We start from the raw sequence: 20,984 nt of genomic DNA, 5'->3' as shown, positions 1-20,984 counted from the left end.
GGGAGGGGGCAGTATGCTGTGCGCAAGGCGCTTGACGGCGCGACACTTGGCGAAAACGTGAGGGGGGCGTGCGCGTGACTATGATGCGCGTTCGCTTAAGAATCAGTTCACGGTCCCTTCCTGAGACGCACATCACACCACCGATTGGATTGCATTGGAACAAATTTTATTTGTGCCGGCAGCTGGGCGCTCGCGCGCCCGGACGAGGGCCTACCCCATTTTCGGGGTTACCGTTACTCCGCACGGGTCCCTGCTTGCCGTTGCCGGCTCGCTGGGTCCCTTGATTTCGAGCACCCCGAGGGCCTGCTGGACGGCCCAAAGTTGTTGGTCTTGGTCGTGGCTCTTCGCAGCTGCCTGGAGCCGCGGCGGGATCATAATTGATCTTGCTTCTTTTGGGTATTTGATGCAGTCCCACATGATGTGCGTGTGGTCCGCCGTCTCCATTTGGCAGACCTTGCACTGGTCGGTCGGGTATGTCTCGGGGTACATGCGATGCATCAGTCCCGGGCTCGGTAGCGCGCCGCGAACGCAGAGGCTCATAATCGCTGCCGTCGAGAGAACCCACGACTGACGACTGAGTGCAGCCTTAGCGCACTGCTGCTGCGCCCAAATATCGCATTAGGGAGTATCGTAATCGCCAGCCAACTTTTCTTTCTTCTGCTTGCTTTTCCTCCCGCACGTGCCGGTGTTGCACTGCCGCTTTTCTTCGCTTACTACCGCAAAAACCAACCCAACGAGCGTTCCGAACTAAATGAACGCGGGTTCTGCTGGTTAATTACATATATTTTTCGTAAAATGTATGTTTGTTTTTTTTTGTTTTTTTTTGAGCTAAACAATGGGGAGATGTATGACAAGCGCCAGTGGTTCACGACTATCGAACGGTTATGACTATTTAAACCGCTTGGTTTTCGAAGCCTCTGCGGGACGCCCTCGGGTCCGTTATATCGCTCAACTCGGGTCCGTTATATCGCTGCGCCGTCTGATTCGGCAGTCGTTTCACATCGACCGTTACAGCGAGCTACGACGAGAAGGCGAGCCCTAAAGTGCTGTGCACTCTCAGCGCATGCGCGAGTGTGTACACAGCTTACCGGGCGCCGCACAGGGACGGGCTCTGCGCTCTGCTACAACTTCCTCCTCTACCGTGATGCTTGTTCGTATCGCACCATCTCATCTGCCTTACTTCAACACATTTCACGGGAATGCCCATCCATCCCGCCGGAGCGAAGAGCCTGCACTCCATCATCGCCTGAATCATCTCACCCTTGTCATGGAGGTCGCCATGACTTACCAAAACCCCTCCCTCCAAGAGCTGTGCCGCCAAGCGGACAACATGTCGTGGCCCGGTGTGATGCGGTGCGCCCGTGCAGACTTGAGCAGGGAACCTTGCGCAGCTGGCTGTTTTCCGAATCAAGTTTCCTCTCTTTCTCTCTCCCCGTTTTAACACGAAAGTTCTATTCCGGGCTTCACGAAGATTTCACTTACGTCATATCCGTCACGGAAGTGACGCCAGTACAACGAAACAAGCGGCCTGTAAAGGGTGCACCCCTGCACACAGGCCCTTCTTGCGGGGGAAGCACTCTTTAGTACTAAAAAGTACGTACACATGAGGTTGTTCGTTTTCGGGTTTTATATTTTAACACAAATTTTTTTTTATGCCGGGATACCCCACGACTTCACTGACGTCATATCCGTCGCGGAACTGACGCCAGTACACCTTTGCCGAAGCGACCCGCCAGCAGGACGTCCCTCGACAAGCACACCCACAAGACGGCCGCCGGCCCGCCAATCATGCTCAGCTGCAGATTTCGCTGCACATTTCACTTTCGTGTTTTACCGATTCCTGTGACAGAGGAATCAACCACAGTTTTTTGTTGAAACTTCGAACAAGTTTGTTGAGGCATGCAGGCTGGCCCACGGTGGGTGCCTTACCTTGAGGTAGCGCTTGGCGACCACCCGGTGGAATCGGCCCATCGTGAGCGGCTTGGGTGCGCGCAGCAGCACGGGGCCAGAGCCGAGATTGTAGCGGAACTCGAGGTGTCCGTCGCGCAGCGCCAGCGACACGAAGTCTCCGGCCCCCGAGGCCGTCTGTCCGTTGTAGAGCAGCAGGCCGTCCGGGTCGTCCGCCTTCAGTTCCAGCTCGAGCGAGAGGCCCGTGTAGGCCTGCAACCGGTGCAGCTCGAGGAAGGAGCGGCCCGAGAACTGCGGCACGCGCAGGGGACGCGCGGGGGACTCGGGCGGCCCGCGCTCCTCGTCGCCCCGGATGTCGTCTTCCTCCGCCTCTCCCGCTGAGGGACGCCCGCCCTGGGGTTCTGAGAAACGGAGACACGTCGACGTGACCCACGACTGTTGGGGCCCGATAAGGTGTCGACACCCCACACCATACAGTTCCGTGCCTTTTTCACCCATCTCCCCACCCCTTTTAAAACATCATAGCCTAGCACGACTGTTGGTGCTCTGGTAAAGCAACTGTAAACATCGGCTGATGTAGACATGCTTTTGAAGGTAAGTTGCGCTTACTGTGAACACTGAGACGGATACGGGGAAAAAAATTGACCACATCTTTCCGCAGGGGGAAACCATGGGGTGATGCGACGCATCTGGGTGGTGCTTGTTACGGTTGCGCCGACCATCGCGGTAGCAGACCTGTTAGTCTCCATTCAAATCATCGGTGGTCATCGGATGTCATCGGAGCGGCGGCGGTGGAGCGACTAAGCGGAGCGGCGCAGTTACCGCGTTTATATGTACCGCGCGTTAACGGTGAGGGGAATGAGAGAGAGTAGCGCATGCGCATGTGTTAACAGAGCGCTAACGCGCGCTGACGCACAGCTGGCATGGCGAGGGGAGCGAGCGCTAACGCAAGATGGCGCTGCTGTGAGAGCGGCGTTACCGCGCAGCTGGGGTAGCGAGGAGAATGGGGGAGAGGCGTGCGGATGGACGCCGGATGCGTGCATGGAGGGACAAGGCGAGTTAAAGAGATGCGTCGCATCTAAAAACGTAAACTTTCACAAGAAGACGGCACCGTCTTCTCGTGAAAGTCTACATTTTTTTCCCGTGTCCGTCTCAGTGTTCACATTAACCGCAACTCACCGTCAAAGGCATGTTACACCAACTAGCCCGACATCAAGCTTTACTGATGTAGACAGCGGAGCCAGCGCCATCAGCAACAAGAAGAGCAAATGCCCGGAAACAACAAGATCACTCGGGGAAAAAGTTTCCATTATATACGCTTCCACTTCACGTTAGCTGTTATAGAGGGCACATAGGACAAAACACAAGGTGTCTTATTGCTCTTCCATTTATTATCCTTGAAGATAAGAGAGAAGGCAATGAGCCATTTTTAGTTGATCTGCAGCTCTATGTTGCGGTTTTATGTTTATTTGCATAGGTATGTTTAAAATTCATGTAGTCACAACTTCGGTTTTTCAGGTTCAATTACAGGAACTTTTTTTGCAAAAACAGTTTAAAACTGCAAAAATGTCCCGCTTCCGAGCTTGGTTACTCATTGCAGACCGTTCAAAGCGCAAAACGTAAAACGAGGGACGACGAGAGGCACAGGGACACGCGCTACTTCCAACTAAGATTTATTAGGAAAAGAAGGCAAATATATACACAGAAATCGTGCGCACACCGGTACATTCTTGAGGCCACGCCACGCACACCCAAGACACGCATGATAAAATCGGCATGATAAATACGTGGGCCAGACATCCCGGTGTTTAAATGATCGACTGCGGGAGCACAAATGAAATGTAGAGCGTGGAAACACGGGGCACCTTAGTGCGCACTGTCGAGATTGTATAAAATGTAAAGAAAGTAAACCTGACTTCAATCAGACTGTAACAATAGCAAGACATCACAACCAGTTAACAAGGGAACTTATCGAAGCTTCTGAAATGGCCCGCCTCGGGGGGGATGCATGCGTGAGCAAGCCATCTGTGACTCTATCACAAAAGGAACTTTCGTATCTGAACATACGAATCTGAACGCACGTGTCGCACAAGCTGCTGTCGAACAAATATTTTTATCGTTTTTCGGTTTTCGGGATTTCGTTTTATCGTTGTTTTACCGTATTCCGATTTTATCATGCGTGTCTTGGGTGTGCGTGGCGTGACCTCAAGAATGTACCGGTGAGCGCACGATTTCTGTGTGTATATTTGCCTTCTTTTCCTAATAAATCTTAGTTGGAAGTAGCGCGTGTCCCTGTGCCTCTCGTCGTCCCTCGTTTTACGTTTTGCGCTTTGAACGGTCTTGCAATGGAATACCAACTTGCCCAGAAATCCGCCTTAATTGGTTACTCAATTTTGCACAGAGTAGCGCCCCAGGTCGTAAGCCTATTATTTTCCCTATCAATAGACCGATCTGAATGGATTCCGCAATAAATAACTGGCGAATGTCCGAGCAAAGCCCCAAGCATAGACGTTTTGAACTTCTGTGTCCTGAGTGCTGCCATTTTATCAGTTGGATGTACCAGCGGCCCTATAATTGGCGCAGTCGACAGGAAGACGTAACTGCGCATGCGCAACACAGCCCAGAACATGACCTGATTTCATTAAAGATTAACGGATGGAAATATTTGTACCGTCGGTGGCTGCCGTGGGTCTGGTGCTGAGCGGCGGAAAGCCCGCCGAGGACTCCGCTCCTCCGGGTCCCTCGAGCCAGCCCTGGAAGTCGGAGTCGAGGGAGGAGTCTCCCCTGTGAGCAGTGGAGCGGCGCACGGGCCCCACGGTGGGCGAGGGCCCTTCCTGGTCGTCGCAGGGACCCGCTGCGCGCAGGGTCAGGTTCCCCTGCACGCGGCACACGAACTGGCGCAGCTGGCACGCGGACGCGTACGTGTTGCCGTCCGAGCCGCACACGGGGCCGCCTTCCTCGGGCCCGCCCGTGCACTGCTCGCAGGAGGACGGGGGCGCGGCGGCCGACCCGCCGGACGTCTCACTGCCGCTTCCCGCCGACGAGGAGGAAGAGCAGCCCTGGTTGCCGAGGTGGGCGCCGGGATCCGTGCACTCGGTGCATTTCATGCCCTGAGTGAACAGCGAAAATGAAAAAAAGAAATTCAAAGTTGAATTCCAATTAAAACAACCATGTCAGTATGGCTTATATAATAATGGTAAAGCATATGCGTAGAGTAGGGGGCTAAACATCGCACTTGTGGCAGTAGTTGGGTCCCTAGATCTTTTCTCATGTAGTTGCGTTTTTTTACTCCGCTTCAACTTTATTTCTTTTTATGCTCCGTCATACTAATGAGCTTTTAGCTCATCAATTCTTTCCTTCTTTATTCTTTCGTCTCACTTATTCACCCAGGTCTGGAGTAGCAAGCTCCGTCGTTTGGGGGGCTTGCTGCTTCAAAGAATACTCTTAATATTCTTCGAGCTTTGTTCTCTCTCTCTTTTTCTCTCTCTAAGACGAATGGGAGAGAGGGGCGCCCACCTGCACGCCGTGCTTGCAGACGCAGCGTCCGGTCATCTGCTCGCAGTCGTCGCGCACCGACCCCAGAGGTGAGCACTGGCAGGGCGAGCACCCGTTGACACCATCAGCGATGCGGTGCAGCCCCCAGTATCCCGGCAGGCAGCGGTCACAGCGGAGGCCGCCAACACCAGGCTTGCAGGTGCACTGGCTGCTCAGCGCATCGCAGGTGGCCGCCAGGGAGCCGAGTCGGTTGCAGTTGCACACGCCTGCGTCAGGGACATAGGTTGGCAGGCTCACTCACGAGTGCACTCACACACACCCCACTCACCACTCACGAGTGAGTGAGCTTCGGCATCGTTTTGGACTGGCGAGTGTGAATGTGAACCCCACGCGAAAAGTGAGCCCCGCTGACTACTCGCGAGTGCGAGCGCAACTCGCTGTGAGCCCCGCTCACCAACCGCGAGTTGGTGAGCGGGGCTCACCAACTCGCGGGGCTCGCGCCATTTGCGGGGCTTACCACGGTGAGCGCCGTTATTGCGCTTGAACTCGTTGTTGGCTATTTGTCGCCAGAGCCGCTCGCTGTGATGGTTGTTAATGGCGAGATTGCTTTTAGCTTCGGAAATAAGTCGTCGCTGAGTTCCTGCTATGGGGCACCCTAGAATTAATTCTCTGGTGGCGTATTGATTCAGAAATATGATTTGGATGGCCTTCTAACGCCCTAATGTGCTAGTACTGTTCGGTTTCATGGCTCATGGAGGGCCTGCGGCACATACTCTCGTGCGAGGGGACACGACGAGTGGTGAGCGCGAGCGCCAGTGAGTGCCAGTGGTGACAGCAAATAGTGAGCGTGCGTGAGTGCGAGTGGTGATGAATGGTGAGCCTGAGCGCGAGTGAGTGCGAGTGATGACGGCGAGCTGTGAGCGTGAACGCCATTCAGTGCGAATGATCACGGCGAGTGGTGAGCGTGAGCGCGAGTGGTGAGGGCGACTGGTGAGGAGTGTGATGCGTGAGGAAAAATACATCCTTTTTGTGACTGTGAGTGAGTGGCCCTAGCTTTGCCGAGGTATGGACAGGGATGCCAGTACAGTGAACTAGAAGCCTCTCAGATCACCATAGTGCCGACTCTCGTTTGGTGACTCACTGTACCCTATTGTTTGGCTTCCAAGTTCTGCAGTAAGGAGTGAATAGGATTTTCCATTTCTTATTTGTGCAGCCATTCGAAAGCGACGTCTTTAAAAAGGCGTGTGCGCCGTATTTTACTACCCATGTCGGGTTGGAAGGGCAGTGCCGGTATAGGGCCGGACCTACACAAAATAAATGTTTTTAATGTCATCGAAGTGACGACAACGGTGTGAAAATCTAAATTGGTTTGTGCAAATGTGTACTTTACAGGACAGCAACGACTTGAAATATCCCTTCCAGTTCATTTAATGGCGCTGCTCAGCTACGGAACGCGATGGGATCAGAAATGTCATGCCTTGCAACAGCGCTAAAACAAGGTGCTGGAACAATTTGTGTTGAAAACACTGGTTAAAAAAAGGCTTTGCTACTGATTCAAGAAAAATTGTGCTTGCTAAGTTGCGAGCGACTCCATCTGTCTTTCTTGCAACCGAATTTCGGAAATTTACTTATGCGAGCCCTTTTGTGCTCTCGAACACATTTTGCGTTCTGGTAAGGTGGATAACAAGCTTGAAACCAGTTTATTCCGGTATGTTCACGCCTGTGAATAAAAAGAGCGAAAGGCCGTTTACAGTTGTGCCATGCTGCCATAAATGCTCCAGTCTCAGATTGGATGTGCTGTCTTCAACGGATGCTTTGACGAGCAATCAATACTTCAGGAACATGTGCTGCCTCCAGCCGAGCACACTAGGCTTAAGTTCTGGGTGATGGCAGAAATGAGTGACTCATGAAGCAACCTTCGCTGGACAAGTAGCGCAGGTCGTTTGCCAGCTTGAATGGAGCGGTGCTCAATGTCCCTTTTTCTGCTCTTCCATGAGAAGGGACCTCGGAGTGTAGTTAGCAACGCTGAGGAGACAGGATAAAAAGCTTAGTTCTTACCGGTGGCTATCCAAAGTACAGCGTCACGAAGAAAATTTTCATCAGGTGAGTCCACGAGCCTTAACTTTACCGAGCCGTCAAAGCAGTGCTCCAATCGCCAAGCCTCACCTTGTGAACCCCCTTGCACTCTGCCAAGCCTCAGGAGATACTTACACAAGTGAAGAATAGCGTTCATTCTTCCATACGAACTACAAATTACAACTGGAGTTTTATACTGTAGAACTAAACAATGGTCGTGAATCATACCGCAATGCGGTACCATAGGGGAGTTCAGACCTCTAGGGAGCCTCAAAGTGTGCCGGAATCTCGAGAACACAGGAGCTTTCGCCGGAACATGTGGGAATCGAACACACGACCACACGCTCAGTAGCACTTACTGGGGCATCCCGCCTGGTTCACACCGAGAGCTGGAGTCAGGCCGTCCGAGCAGCACCCGAAGACGCTCTGCGCGCAGGTCTTGGGGCCCTTCCTTCCCGAGGTGCCGCCGTGCTGGCAGTCCTGGGCGCCGGCCGGCCGGATGTCCTTCTGGCGCCGACAGGCTTCCTGCTGCACGTGGCAGTTGCTGGGGTACCAGAAGCCGTCCGAGGCGCACACCCGCGCCGACCCGGGGCTTGGCTGCAGGGGCGGGGCACACAGAACCGCTAAAGAAAACGCTAACTGTACCAGCATGTATTACTGGGCGGAAATAGGACTGGAGACGGCTGCACGTAGCGTGCATGTTTACAAGTACGGGCCGCAAGTCTTGCTCCTCGGAAAGGTACTCCAAGTGCAACAGCGAGCACTGAATAATGCTATTGTGCATAAAAGTTAAGGGAACATTGTTCTAGCTACTAAAGTAATTTTCTATGCAGCTGGATAGCCAAGTATCCGGTACGTGCTTGAAGGCAATACTACAGGGCGGAGGCGGATAGTTTTTGGACACAAAGTAATTTATTGTGTATACCAGAAGACTAGGGACGCATATTGTATATGTTACTATTTTCAACCTTAAGTACTTTCGGGTAAAACGCTAGTGGCTGCAATGGGCCGGACAGCTTTATGCAGTTAATTGTATAGTAAGAGCAGTAGCGAAATTGCTCTGTCGTCTTTTCCACGTATATTTTCACAAAAACACGTATCTGGTGCTTTCTGCACCAGATACGTGATAGTATCCAGGCTAGAAACGGAGAAGCAAGGGACGACCAAAAAGTCGGCGTGTACAAATGACGCGCTAACCTGGTCGCAGTGGATGTCGCAGCGGCAGTCTCCGCTCGCTCCGCACAGGGCACCGAAGCGGCAGGCGCAGCCGTCACCGCTGCCGCCGTCCGGGTCCTGGTCGAGGCCGACGCCCGCGCAGGGCCTGGCCGGTCCCAGGTCTCGTCCCTGCTGGCACGAGGCCCTCCGCAGCTGGCACTCGTTGGCGTAAGGCTGCCCGCGGGCGTCGCACACGGGCTCCAGGCCCTCGGGGCAGTCCCGGGGGCAGACGCACACGCCGCTTTCGCAGCGCGCGCCGAGCTCGCAGCGAACGCCCCTGCACAGGTCGCAGGCTCCCCGGGACGCCACCGCTATGGCCCGCTGGTGGCGACAGGAGGCGCGCCGGAGCTCGCACTCGTTGGCGTACGTCAGGCCGTCCGAGCCGCACACGGGGTCGTCAACGGGCGAAGGGCACGGGGGCGGGCAGCCGCACCGCGCACCCTGCGATGCGCCGAGAAAGCATTAGTAGTTATTAGGAAAAGAAATGAACTGAGGATATTATACTCGTTTGTAGCTACATATTAACTATTAAGGACATGTATAATCAACGCCTAGCCGAAGTAGCCTCCCTGAACTTCAAATCAGACCCAGAAATATTTTTATTATATACTAATAGTGCTGATCCGTATTATAGCCTCAGGCACACTGCATTTAAATTCGGACGAGGATGGGGTCATGCAACTGCTTCAATGGCAGATACCAACTCTTTTAAATATGTATCCTTCCTTACTTGGTGTGATGCAAAACTGCTCTTCTCTGTTAAAAACTACTCGAGCAATAATGTCATGTTCTTCCGTCTCCTCTTTCGTTATTTGTTTTCTGTTATTGTGTGCGTGTGTTTTGTGTAAAAATGCTTTTGTGTTGTAATCACTGTAAAAAAAAACAGTATTTCTCTGTATGTAACAAGAGGTATTTTATAACGCACATTTATGCTTACAAATTTAAATTGTGAATACTGTGAAGACTCTGGGAATGGATACAAAGTGTGTATGGTTAGCCTGATGTTGTTCTTTAGTTGTATATAGAATTGTGTAAGGTTTTGAATTAAAACTTGTAAGCCGATTGTGTTTTTTAAAGGGCTGCTGTTTCTGTGCTCGTGCTGCCTGGGGCTAGGGGTCTAGTCAGGCGAATTTAAATGTCGCCTTTTCCTTAGCCCCAAGGCAATCTCTTTTTGTTACCGAAATAAACAATTCAATTCATTATGAAAAAAGAACTACGTGTGATACAGTTATACCACGCAATCCGATGGATTTCACCAAAAATTCAGTGCCTTTCCCACTGAAGAAGATTATCCAGCGAATCTGTGGTGCGTAATGTTAGAGTCGTCTTAGGGGCTTATTGCCATGTTATTTATTTCCGGGTAGTTCTGGTACGTCAATGGTTACAGCCGTTTTCTGTAACCATACTCTCTCCATAGATAGGCACGTGTCGACACCAGACCGTAATTATGTAACGTTTACAACTGTACTGTGAACTACCTAATTGCGACTAGTGCATGAAACTCGGCGTAATGTTAGATTTGGCTTAGCGGCTTATTTTCGTGCAATTTGTTTCGGGATGTTTTGAATAACACAAGAGTTAGAGCCGTTTCTTATAATCGTACTCCCTTCGTAAATGCTACAGTGCACAACACGCAACGTGGAAAAGCCAACGTATAAGACCACGCCGATCTCCGTAAGTCAGTTTCACCTCTAGACAGACGCGTATTGCTGGAAGGACATTTTTCCAGGGGCAACGTACGCTGTCTTATATAAAGATATGAAGGCTCTTGACCCTTTTTTTCATTTTAACACGAAATTATTTTATTCCCGGTTACACGAAGATCTCATTCACGTCGTATCCGTCACGGAAGTGACGTCGCAAGAAAAAGTGCCACTGATTCTGCGGCGCCCGGATTCGAGCCCATGCTCTCTCGAGCCCTCTCGCCGCAACGGGAGGTACGTGCCGCTCTACCGACTACGGTATGAGCGGCGACGTGAGCAGCTCTACGAACGCGCATTATATTCTTCCCTATGACTCATTCAGATGGTGCTGCCGTCTAGGAGAGGCGAAGCAAAGTAGCGCGTCATGACGCTAATGAGCGCCGACAGTTGGCGTCTCGATTTCAGCGCCTTCGTGTACGGGGGACGCGCGGGAATTGAGGCACCTTCCACGCTGACGTTGTTCCCATGACCGTTGTGTTTCAAGCTGCTGTTTCTGTGCATGTCATTTTTTGTTTTGTTGTTCTGGAATAAAACGGCGATTTTTTTTTTGTTTCTTGCATGTCGACGTCACTTCGTCTAGCAGGGTGAGGCTCGCGAACCCTTCGCGCATGAAGGAGGTTCCTTTAACATTCAACTGCTCCTGTGAAGGCACCTTTCACTTTCGTGTTTTACCGATTCCTATGAAAGAGCGATCAACTATAATTTTTTATGGACGTTTTTATACGGGGAACAGGATTTTTCGCGACGGATAATCTGCCCCAGAAAGCGTGACACAAAGCCAGCAGACTGTCGTCATGGCCAGCCCTAGAACAGCTGCGCTGTTAATACGCCCAGACTACGTTAAGAATCGAGAAAGCTTCATGCACGGCTAGGTCAAAGCTTCACCGAACTTTTCGGCAAAGTGGGCGGCCATTGCGCATAGTCAGCGGCATATTGGGCAGACGAAGAACGAAAAGCCATGACGTTTTTCCAACGTAGGACTGAACGCTGTGCAGTGAGACTAAACGAGAGGAAAGGTCATTAGCCGCGGCTTTTCAATGGTGTACAGAATATGTTCCGCCGAAACGCTGAACTGAGGGTGCCCATTGCAGCGTCGTGTAGTGTGGCGCCGTTAATCATGGACGTTTTCTATAGCGCACTTTCTCTTTATTGGTCGACACACTTTTCTTTCTTTCATTTTCCACTCATTTCACTCTTCTCGTGCTTTTTTCATTTTTGCAGGACGACGACTATTTTCGATGTAGCACACTGTGCTCACTTCATTTTCATAGACACAACAGTAAAATATAACTAAAATATATTTGGGGTGGTACTAACACCACTGGTAAAAAATAAAAAGAAGGAGAGCCTGCGCCTGGACACTATCAGTGATTTTTCTACTTTGATAAACGGACACTGTTCCTTTAGTTTTCGTATTTCAGTATATCGCTGCAGTGTGTGCATATCATAGGCGAAACAAAAATCTAAAAAGAAGGAGGGGAAAAGATGCAGAGCTCTGAAAATTGGTATTCTGAGACCGGAGCACTCCCGCTGGCTACGCCCCAGCTCAACATACGACGCTGTGCGGACGGCCGCCGCTGTGGCTCAGTAGCTAAGGCGTTGCGCTGCTGAGCACGAGGTCGCGGGTGGTTCGATTCCTGGCCGCGGCGGCCGCTTTTCTGATGGAGGCGAAAAGCGAAAACACCCGCGTGTACGGCATTTCGGCGCACGTTAAAGATCCCCAGGTTGTCAAAATTAACCCGGAGCCCTCCACTACTGCGCGCCTCATCGCCTGCGTAGCGTCGGCGCGTTAAACCCTACAATCAATCAATCGCTGTGCAGACTGTTTCTTAAGGATGCGGTACCAAGAAAGTCAGTGAGCGGCGGAAATTGAAAAGCAATGAACACATTAATTTTAGCCATTTAGTTCGAAAAGCGTCAGTATGAAGTCCTCTAAAAACATTACATTTTTCGAACCACTACTTTGAAGACCAAGGCGTGTTCACATGCGAAAAAATCAGGAATCGTGTTTACCCCGAACCAATAAAAATTGATAGAACACAGAAGCATTGCTTATGTAGAAGTTGCGAAAGCACGAGTGTCCAATTTCAGAGCGCGCGCACGCCCTGTCCTCGTCATTTACTATTCGCGTTCGTTTAAAGCGAAAGCTTCCTTAGTGGAACCGATGGAATCCTGTCCAAAAAAACTAAATCATTTCCCCATAGCCATGTTCCTCGATCGAAAAGCTCTGATAAGATCTTTGGACACACGGTGCATGCGTGAAACAGGGCTTCCATTGTGTCAAAACGGTTGTTCTAAAACCGAAAAAAAGGACTGACTCTAGATAAAACAATGCATGCATCCAATTGGAGAAGGAGCGAAAATACCTTTACCTCATAAACCACGTATCGTTTTACACTTAGATCGTACGTTGCTGCGTTTACTTAGTGACTGAAAAATGATCGCATGGGTTTTTTTCTCCGTTTTTAATTCGGGTAAGTACCTGAAGGCTTGACGATCGATTGACAGCACCTTCAGCGAAGGTTGGGCGCACTTTTAGCAAATTTTTTAACGCAGTTTTGGTATTAGAAAGCTTTTGCACTTCTCCTAACTTTATTTGGGAAGGGGTAGAGAAGTTTGTTTAGCGTATGTCTGTGACGTATAAATTTTATCGCAGATTTAAACATGAAGCTAATAACACGCCAGTAATAATTCGACAGGAAGTCATACCATTTGTAAAGCAGAACGAATCACTCGGAGATACAACTAAACACCAGCCGTGGTGGCTCAGTGGCTATGGCGTTCTTTAGGATGAAAATTTTTTCTTGTTTCGGTTAATATAACAGCACAGACCCGCATTCGCATCGCCAAGCAGAGATGACCTTAGCGGAATCATGCTTCGCTACTCGCCTAATGCTTATTCATGCACGCACAAAGGGGCGACCGCCCGTCAATTGTGCGCGCCTGAAAGGGGAAAGACGCGGGCTAAAACGTCGCTCCAAAAAAACCTACAAAAGGAAGGCAACGAGGAGCCTTTGAGCAGCGGCCATAATTTGTGTGCCGTGCTCTGGCCACATTGTGAATTACCCGTCGGCATCGTTTTGTGTTCCACAGACGCAAAAGTTTCAGCCAGTAGAGCTGATACTTTAGCTTTAAAAACAGGGGGCTTCGTTTGGCATCAATTTGAGATACACGGGCTCATAGAAGGGTGTTGTGCCGTGAAGCCATATGGAAACATGGGTATACGTTCTCAATAAGAATATACGCATCGCGCCTATGCTTCTACATCTAGTTTATACACGTGCAGCGAGGAAAAAACTGTATCCATTCACCCAGGGCATGCGCATTGAGTGCGAACTACGTAACGGCATTTCAGCCAAAGGAGAATCAACAGCCTGCGCCAAGTGATTATACCGTCACTGCCCTATTCAAACACACACCATTTAAAAGGGCACGGCTTCAAAGACTGCTCGGCCCGCAGCAACGGAGACTACGAAAGAAAAAGAAAATCGCCGAAGTTCATCTTTTGAGCAGAAAGAAGACACTAACTGCACGATATCCCATGATAACACTGAAGAGAGGAAAAGCTAGACGGAAGACGCGAGCAGGAGGTAATTACTTCGCTGGTGGTTGCGGGCGCCATCGCAAGGCGCAAAGGCGTGTGTGCGGTCCTGCCCGCGGGGCTCCGCGATGCGGCGAAAATGCTTTCTCTGCCAGTAAACGTTAAATAAAAAATTCCTATAGGAAGCGCCCATTCTTTGCTGGAGTGTTTCGTTGCTGACACTGCCTCACCTCACCGAAGAAGATAAAATGATCGCGGAATGCGCGTTTTCACGGAAAAACCTTCAGTTTTGAGCGTAGCCGCGAGTGCTTTCTCGTCTTCCTTTTGTGTGATTTTCGCACCAACGATGTTTCATCGCAAAAACTTTCCCCGCGCTCCCCGTAAATCTCATCGTAGCGGGATTCGACTCCCATGCGATGTAGCCCTCGCACATGACATGAAAAAATCAATGGGACATCCGAGGAGAAAGCAAAAAAAAAAAAAGGTAGCACGACTCCGGATCATCGGTGCATGTTTACGTTTCCTGAATAGTCGACCGCAATGAAAGCCCTGAGATGTCGCCAGAACGGCAAAAAAGGAACAACTACGCCGAAAGAGGATAAATTTGGGACCGCTTTGCTTTGCAACGTGACACATCTAAGATGCAAGCAGCCCCAGCGGATGCCCTCTGTCGAGATGTGTAGGATGTACCGAGTCACGAACAATACCAGGACGACCGAGAGAGTTAGGCGGAAGAGTAAGCAAATGGAAGTAATGCTTTTGATTCTAAAGAAGTCCCCGAGGCTTTTGAAAGACATACAAACAACTCAAACCTCTGTGTTGGACCAAACGACCGCCGGATGGCGAACGCAGATGTTTGGACCCGGAAACAGTAAAGAAAGAATAAGCTCGTGGACAACTTTCTACAGAAAGCATCATCATCATCATAATCACCAGCCTATCTACGCCCACTGAAGGGCAAAGCCCTCTCCAATTAATCTCCAATTATCTCGGTCCTGTGCTAACTGCGACCAATTTATCACCGCAAACTTGTTGCTCTCATCTGCCCACCTACCTTTCTGCCGCCCCCTACCACGCAGCACGCTTGCCTTCTCTAGGGATCCACTCTGTTACCCTTAATGACCAACGGTTATCTTCCCTTCGCATTACATGCCCTGCCCACGTCCATTTCTTCTTCTTAATTTCGACTAATATGTCCTTAACACGCGTTTGTTCCCTGACCCATTCCGCTCTCTCCTTGTCCCTTAACGTTACACCTATCATCTTCCGTTCCATTGCTCGCTGAGTTGTCCTCAATTCAAGTTGAACCCTCTTAGTGAGCCCCCAAGTTTCTGCCCCGTAGGTGAGTACCGGCATGATGCCGCTGTCATACGTTTTTGTTTTCTCCAGGGACAATGGTAGGCTGCTATTAATTATCTGAGAATGCCTACCGAATGCACTCCACCCCATTCTTATCCTTCTAATTATCTCTGCTTCATGGTCGGGATCCGGGGATCACAATTTGGTTTTAAGTAGATATATTCGCTTACCAATTCTACTTCCTCGCCACCTATGTAAAATCGCTGTGCTGTCCCGAGGTTATTGAGGTCTACAGAAAGCATTCAGCGGCAATCCACCATTTCAGAAGGTCCACAATGCGGCAGGCTAAGAAGAGGAATTGCCATCGGTTGAACTGACCGCGCCTCCCATCGGTGGCGGACGCGAGGCCACCAACCTCCTTGGAGGCCACCGACAGGGCTTGCTTCAACGGTCACGCACTATTGTCAGCAGGACTACCTTCCCGCCATGGACGATAAGACGCAGTGAACATTGCAACTTTTTTCGCTTGGGAGAGGATGCCGAAGAAGATTACGCCTACCGTCCCTCGGACCCATAATCATCATCATGATCATCATAAGCTCGCTCTTTTATAGCACTCATCGGAATGGGTATCGGTGGCCCTTCCCTTTCCCAAGAACGTGTTCTGCTGGTAATGGCGCCTTCTTCGAGGTGACGAACCTTAATACAACGGCTGTAGGCCAATTCCTGCGGCCAGCCTTACGCACCCCTTATCTCTTTCTTTCTCTCTCTCTCTCTCCCGCTTTCTATGTCCCCATTTGTTCTCACATTTCCCCTTTCATTCGTCCTCTCCCCTTCCCCCGGACTGGGTTGTATGCTGGTGAACTCCAAACGAGTTCGACATATCCCCAGTCCACTTCTTTTCCACTTTCTGTAACAATAACGCACTCACACTCACGCTCCAGCGCTGGGAGCCAAACCTCCCGACAGAACACAACACAAATCTGAAACCGCAATACGCTGTTTGTCAGGATGGAAGCGGAAGTGTGCACGCACCTCGCAGACCCCGTAGAAGGGGCACTGCCGGCCGTCGCAAGGGTCCGAGCAGAGTCCCGGGTGGGCCACGGCCACGGGCGGCAGCGACGACGAGCCTCCCTGCCCGGCGGCCGCCGCCGTGCTCCGCTGGCAGGTCTCCCGCCGCAGCTTGCACTCGTTGGGGTACGAGATTCCGTCGGAGCCGCACACGGGCTCGAACTCCTCCGAGCAGGGCGGGCAGTGGCACGAGGGCCGCTCGGCGCCGCTACCGCTGCCGGGCACGCAGAAGGCGCCCGGCGGGCAGCGGAAGCCGTGGCAGGGCGCCGCCGCGTCGCAGGGGCCCGCGTACGAGACGCGCAGCTCGGGGTCGCTCGCCAGGCACGCCTCGCGCCGCAGGTGGCACGCTGAATCGTAGCTCTTGCCGTCCGAGCCGCACACCGGACGAAGCACCTGCGCGCGTTTTCACGGAGTATTGGAATGTTCTAATTAAAGTACTTGAAACGTTAACCAGTGGTAGTGCCCTCGACGGCAGTAATGCTATCTTATAATGGGAAAACATTAAACGGTATACATTACGGCGCGAAGGTAGACTAAGAGAGAACAGCGGCAAGTGCAGCATTTGACCATCGGTTCTCTCTTAGTCGCGGTCTACCTTCGCCCTGCGATGTGTTCTGCAGCTAGCCCTTGTAATGTGTAACAAACTTGCCCAGCAACAATGTCTTCTGCATAAATGGTCCATTGAGCGAAAAGCCGCCGTCGGTGTCACCGTGAAAGAGCTCCTTGGAAAGCGTTCCATAGCACAAGGCGATCCATAGTGCGAGTCTAAACTCATCTGTATCTCGGGGGCCATCCGCGCCATTACACCGCAGATGAAAGCAGCGGGAGAACACAGCCAAACGAGCGAACAGACAAGCAGCGAAATTCACCCCCTTGTCAACTATGCCATTACAGAGAGACAGTAAGAAGCAGCGGTGCAACGCGTAAGAAGCAGACCAAAGCCATTCGAACGCGTTGAGGCGGATCCGAAAGCAAAGTGCCCCAAGCGCCAAGACTTCAAATCCCTTCAACAACGCGAAACGGAAGCGCAGCGTTGCAGGAGTTCGACTAGATATTCACGCATTCACATTTACAACGAATCATCATCAGAAAGGCTTAGGGGTCCATCCTCCAACAGCCTCACTAGAAACTAGCACATTGAGAAAATAAATAAATAAATATATAAATAAATAAATAAATAAATAAATAAATAAATAAATAAATAAATAAATAAATAAATAAATAAATAAATAAATAAATAAATAAATAAATAAATGTTGCCAATACATCCCGTACAGGTTTTACATAGTGCATACTCATCAGAAGCGCTTGAATAATCAGCGCCCTGTCATCACGCTGTCATCACGTGAATGCAGTCCTAAAGCGTGTTGCATCACGGTTTCGGCTTGCAGCAAAATGCGAACAGTAAGGGTGGAAATCTTTGTTAAACAGGGCATAGTTTAAATGCCGCTCATTTTTCCGAGAACGCCAACGTTCTCAGGGCATTACGGCCTCACTTCATTTAAGGCAAGTCGAGTTAACGGTCTCTAATTGAAGTGGACCCACTTACGTATATAAGCGAATTTCGACTTCGAATTATGCAGGCCATCCTAAGAGGGATCTTATAATTTTAATGCGATAGCCTTCTTTCTGAAATGTAACTCTGAAATGAAATGGAATGCTTTCCTTGGCGCTCTTTGCCTGAAGTGGGCCTTGCGCCATAAAAACCCAATCATCATCGAAATGTACTTAGCATGCTAGTGCTGCCTCAGACAAATATTGGTCAGCTGGTATCTGCCCACCTCCTCATACGATGCTCCCCGAACACCCCAAAGCCGTCATTTGAGCTTCAAATTAAGCAAAGTGTTGGAATCGGAGAATTGGTGAGAGCGGCTACGCGGAGGAACGGAGAAAGAATGACTAGGTGTCCCGGAAATATGGCTTTCAAATCAAGCAAGGTGGAGGGGGAGGGCTTATCTGATTTTATTTCGACATCCCATTTGTCTCCCCCAACGGCTGGTCACGCCCAATGACAGCAATCAGAAATGGGTTCTGCCTGAATGTTGTTTTTCGTGTCTTGAAATTGCGTAGCAAATTTTTAGAACATGGTGCTACGTTCCAGAATCCCAAATGCTACGAAGAGCACTCAGTTCATCACCATGGTTGCGTCAGCTGTTGGACGGAGGGCCTTTCCCAAGTTCCTCCAGGTGTTGCTGTCTTCAGGTCATCGTCACCATCACCAGCCTATGTACGCCCACTGCAGGGCAAATGCATCTCCCATGGATCTCCAATTATACCGGCCCTGTGCGAAAGTTAGCGACCAATCTATCTCCGCAAACTTCTTGATCTCGTCTGCCCACCTAACATTCTGCCGCCCCCTGCCACGCTTGCCTTCTCTAGGGATCCACTCTGTTACCCTTAATGACCAACGGTTATCTTCCCTTCGCATTACACGCCCTGCCCATGCCCGTTTCTTATTCTTAATTTCTACTAATATATCGTTAACACGCATTTGTTCCCTGACACACTCCGCTCTCTACTTGTCCCTGAACGTTACACCTACCATCTTCCATTCCATTGCCCGGTCAGTCGTCCTCAATTTAAGTTGAACCCTCTTAGTGAGCCTCCATGTTTCTGCCCGTAGGTGAGTACCGGTAAGATGCAGCTGTCTTCGGGTACTCTAGCTCAAATTCGTTGGAAGAAGTGCACTGGGGCTGGGCATATAGTAAATGCACTGTAAAACGATTTGTACCCTTTCTGCTCATAACTAATGCCACAACACCTTAGCCAAAAAACAAAGGAGAACACCCCTTAAGGGTGCTTTGTAGTTTATAAAACCCTTACAACCCATCAAAAAATAGGGGAAACACTCTTTGAAAGGGTGTATTGAACAACAAAATGGTCTTTAAAAGGGTGCTTTCTTGTGTTTGTGCTGGTATGTAAGGGTGCTCTAAACGACAAAAGACCCGCAAGGGGTGTTTTTTTTGTTTTTTGGGGGAATGGCCAGGGTGTTGGGGCGTTAGTTATAGACTGATTTACATCAATAAGGGTGTAATTGATTTTACAGTACAGAGGGCAGGCAGCCAATGGCATGCAGGGTAAAAGCAAAAAGTGTGTGCCGAGGTTTCAGCGCACGTTAAAGATCCCATGCCGCGGGTCAGAATTATTCCGGAGTGCTTCACTGTGGCGCGCCCTACAGCCCAGGTGTGGCTTCTGCGCGTTAAACCCCCAAAATGTTAACGGAGTGGCTACAGAGAAACTGGGATAGATTGTACAGGAACAGCATTAACTAGATGCAGGTATGAAACGAGTAAATACGGAGGCATGGAATAGACTGAGGGCAGTCGGATCATGTGATAAAAAATGGATGTGGCTTGTGGCGTGACGGGAACGGTTCATTGTCGCTAAAGCCGGCCATCTGCTGTTCCGGGCCAGATCATTTTACCCACCCCCTCCCCCCCTCCCCTCCAGAAAAAGAAAACAAAACGAGAGACACCACTTTAGTGGTAAGGGTGGGTAGGAAATCCTTGCCATGGTTCGGACGAGAAATTAATGCGCCGCCGAAGAGACTAGAACAGGCTGTGGCGGTTGGGCGCAACACTCCGTTTCCTTAACAGCGCAGAACCGACAGGTCGCGTAAGATTTCATCAAACCCTACTTCTCGCAATCACCGAGTGCATCCACTGTTCTGCGTTTCAGCATTGCCGGTATTCTCTCGAGCAGTTAAAGACATGCACTCGCAGAAAAGAGGCGCTGACCGGAGAAATCAAACCGCAGCCATACGAAGGGCTCCAACTATTCCGAACCGGCGTCGTGTCTCCGACGCTCGCGTAATAATTCGGCAAAAAGGAGAAAGGGAGCGCAGCGCAGCACCTGTTCACAGGGCGGCGGGCAGGTGCAAGAGGCCTTGCCGAATCGGTCGATGCTGCACTCGAAGGGGCACTGCAGGGCGCCGCACGGGTTCAGGCCCTGCGAGCAGGCGCCGGCGTAGACGAGGCGCAGGGGCCTGCGGGAGCGGCACGCCTCGACCCGCAGCAGGCACTCGTTGGGGTAGGTGCGGCCGTCCGAGCCGCACACGGGCCGCAGGTCTCCGGGGCAGGCGCCGTTGCAGCGGCAGATGGGGTTGCGCTGCTCGTCCAGCTGGCACACCTGGGACGCCGGGCACTGGACGCCTCGGCACGGGTCTGCGCCGCCCCGACCCAGTCCGAATAGCGAGATTTACTAAAGCGAAAGCTTTCTGAGTGGGGACAATGGCGTCTTGTCAGAAAACTAATGCAATTCCCCGTAGACCGGTTGGGCGACCGAAAAGCTCTGATAACACCTCTGGGCACACAGCGCATGCGTGAAACCGGTTTTCCATTGTGTCGAAACGGTTACTTGAAAACGGCGGAAAAGGGATGGCTCTAGACAAGCCTATATTACGCGCATGGGTCACGAAGAAGGAGTACAATAGTATGCTTTTACCTCATAAACCGCCCATTCGTATGTATTTAGATCGCTCGTAGATGTGTTTACTCAGTGGGCGAAAATGGTCGCGTGGTTTGAAATCCGAAACTTGGTTCGAAACTTCGCATGGTTCGAAACTTCCTTTGCGGTTTGGGTCATTGAAGGTTTGACGATCGATGGGACGTACTTTCAGCAAACGTTAGACGCACTTTCAGCGAAACTTGTGTCGCACTTTTGATGTGAGAAAGGTT

At 50.8% G+C, this 20,984-nt stretch overlaps 1 protein-coding gene across 3 annotated transcripts in view; it reads right to left on the bottom strand.

The window, feature by feature from the left end:
* The window catches only part of LOC144158403 (agrin-like), a 289,317-nt gene that overhangs the window by 22,118 nt on the left and 246,215 nt on the right, over positions 1 to 20,984 (bottom strand). For all 3 annotated transcript variants that reach the window (XM_077689275.1, XM_077689274.1, XM_077689276.1), the window contains exons 5-11: positions 20,161 to 20,471; positions 16,273 to 16,701; positions 8,677 to 9,135; positions 7,839 to 8,076; positions 5,425 to 5,669; positions 4,580 to 5,018; positions 1,930 to 2,309 (exon numbers count right to left, since the gene is read on the bottom strand). In XM_077689275.1, coding sequence (XP_077545401.1) covers positions 1,930 to 2,309; positions 4,580 to 5,018; positions 5,425 to 5,669; positions 7,839 to 8,076; positions 8,677 to 9,135; positions 16,273 to 16,701; positions 20,161 to 20,471 — 2,501 coding nt within the window. The remainder of the gene's footprint in view (positions 1 to 1,929; positions 2,310 to 4,579; positions 5,019 to 5,424; positions 5,670 to 7,838; positions 8,077 to 8,676; positions 9,136 to 16,272; positions 16,702 to 20,160; positions 20,472 to 20,984) is intronic.

The sequence above is a fragment of the Haemaphysalis longicornis genome, unplaced genomic scaffold (genome assembly GCF_048455015.1).
Source record: "Haemaphysalis longicornis isolate Haplotype H1 unplaced genomic scaffold, Haemaphysalis longicornis Haplotype H1 scaffold_10, whole genome shotgun sequence".
Classification (NCBI taxonomy): Eukaryota; Metazoa; Arthropoda; class Arachnida; order Ixodida; family Ixodidae; genus Haemaphysalis; species Haemaphysalis longicornis.
This window is presented reverse-complemented; position numbering and strand designations above follow the sequence as displayed.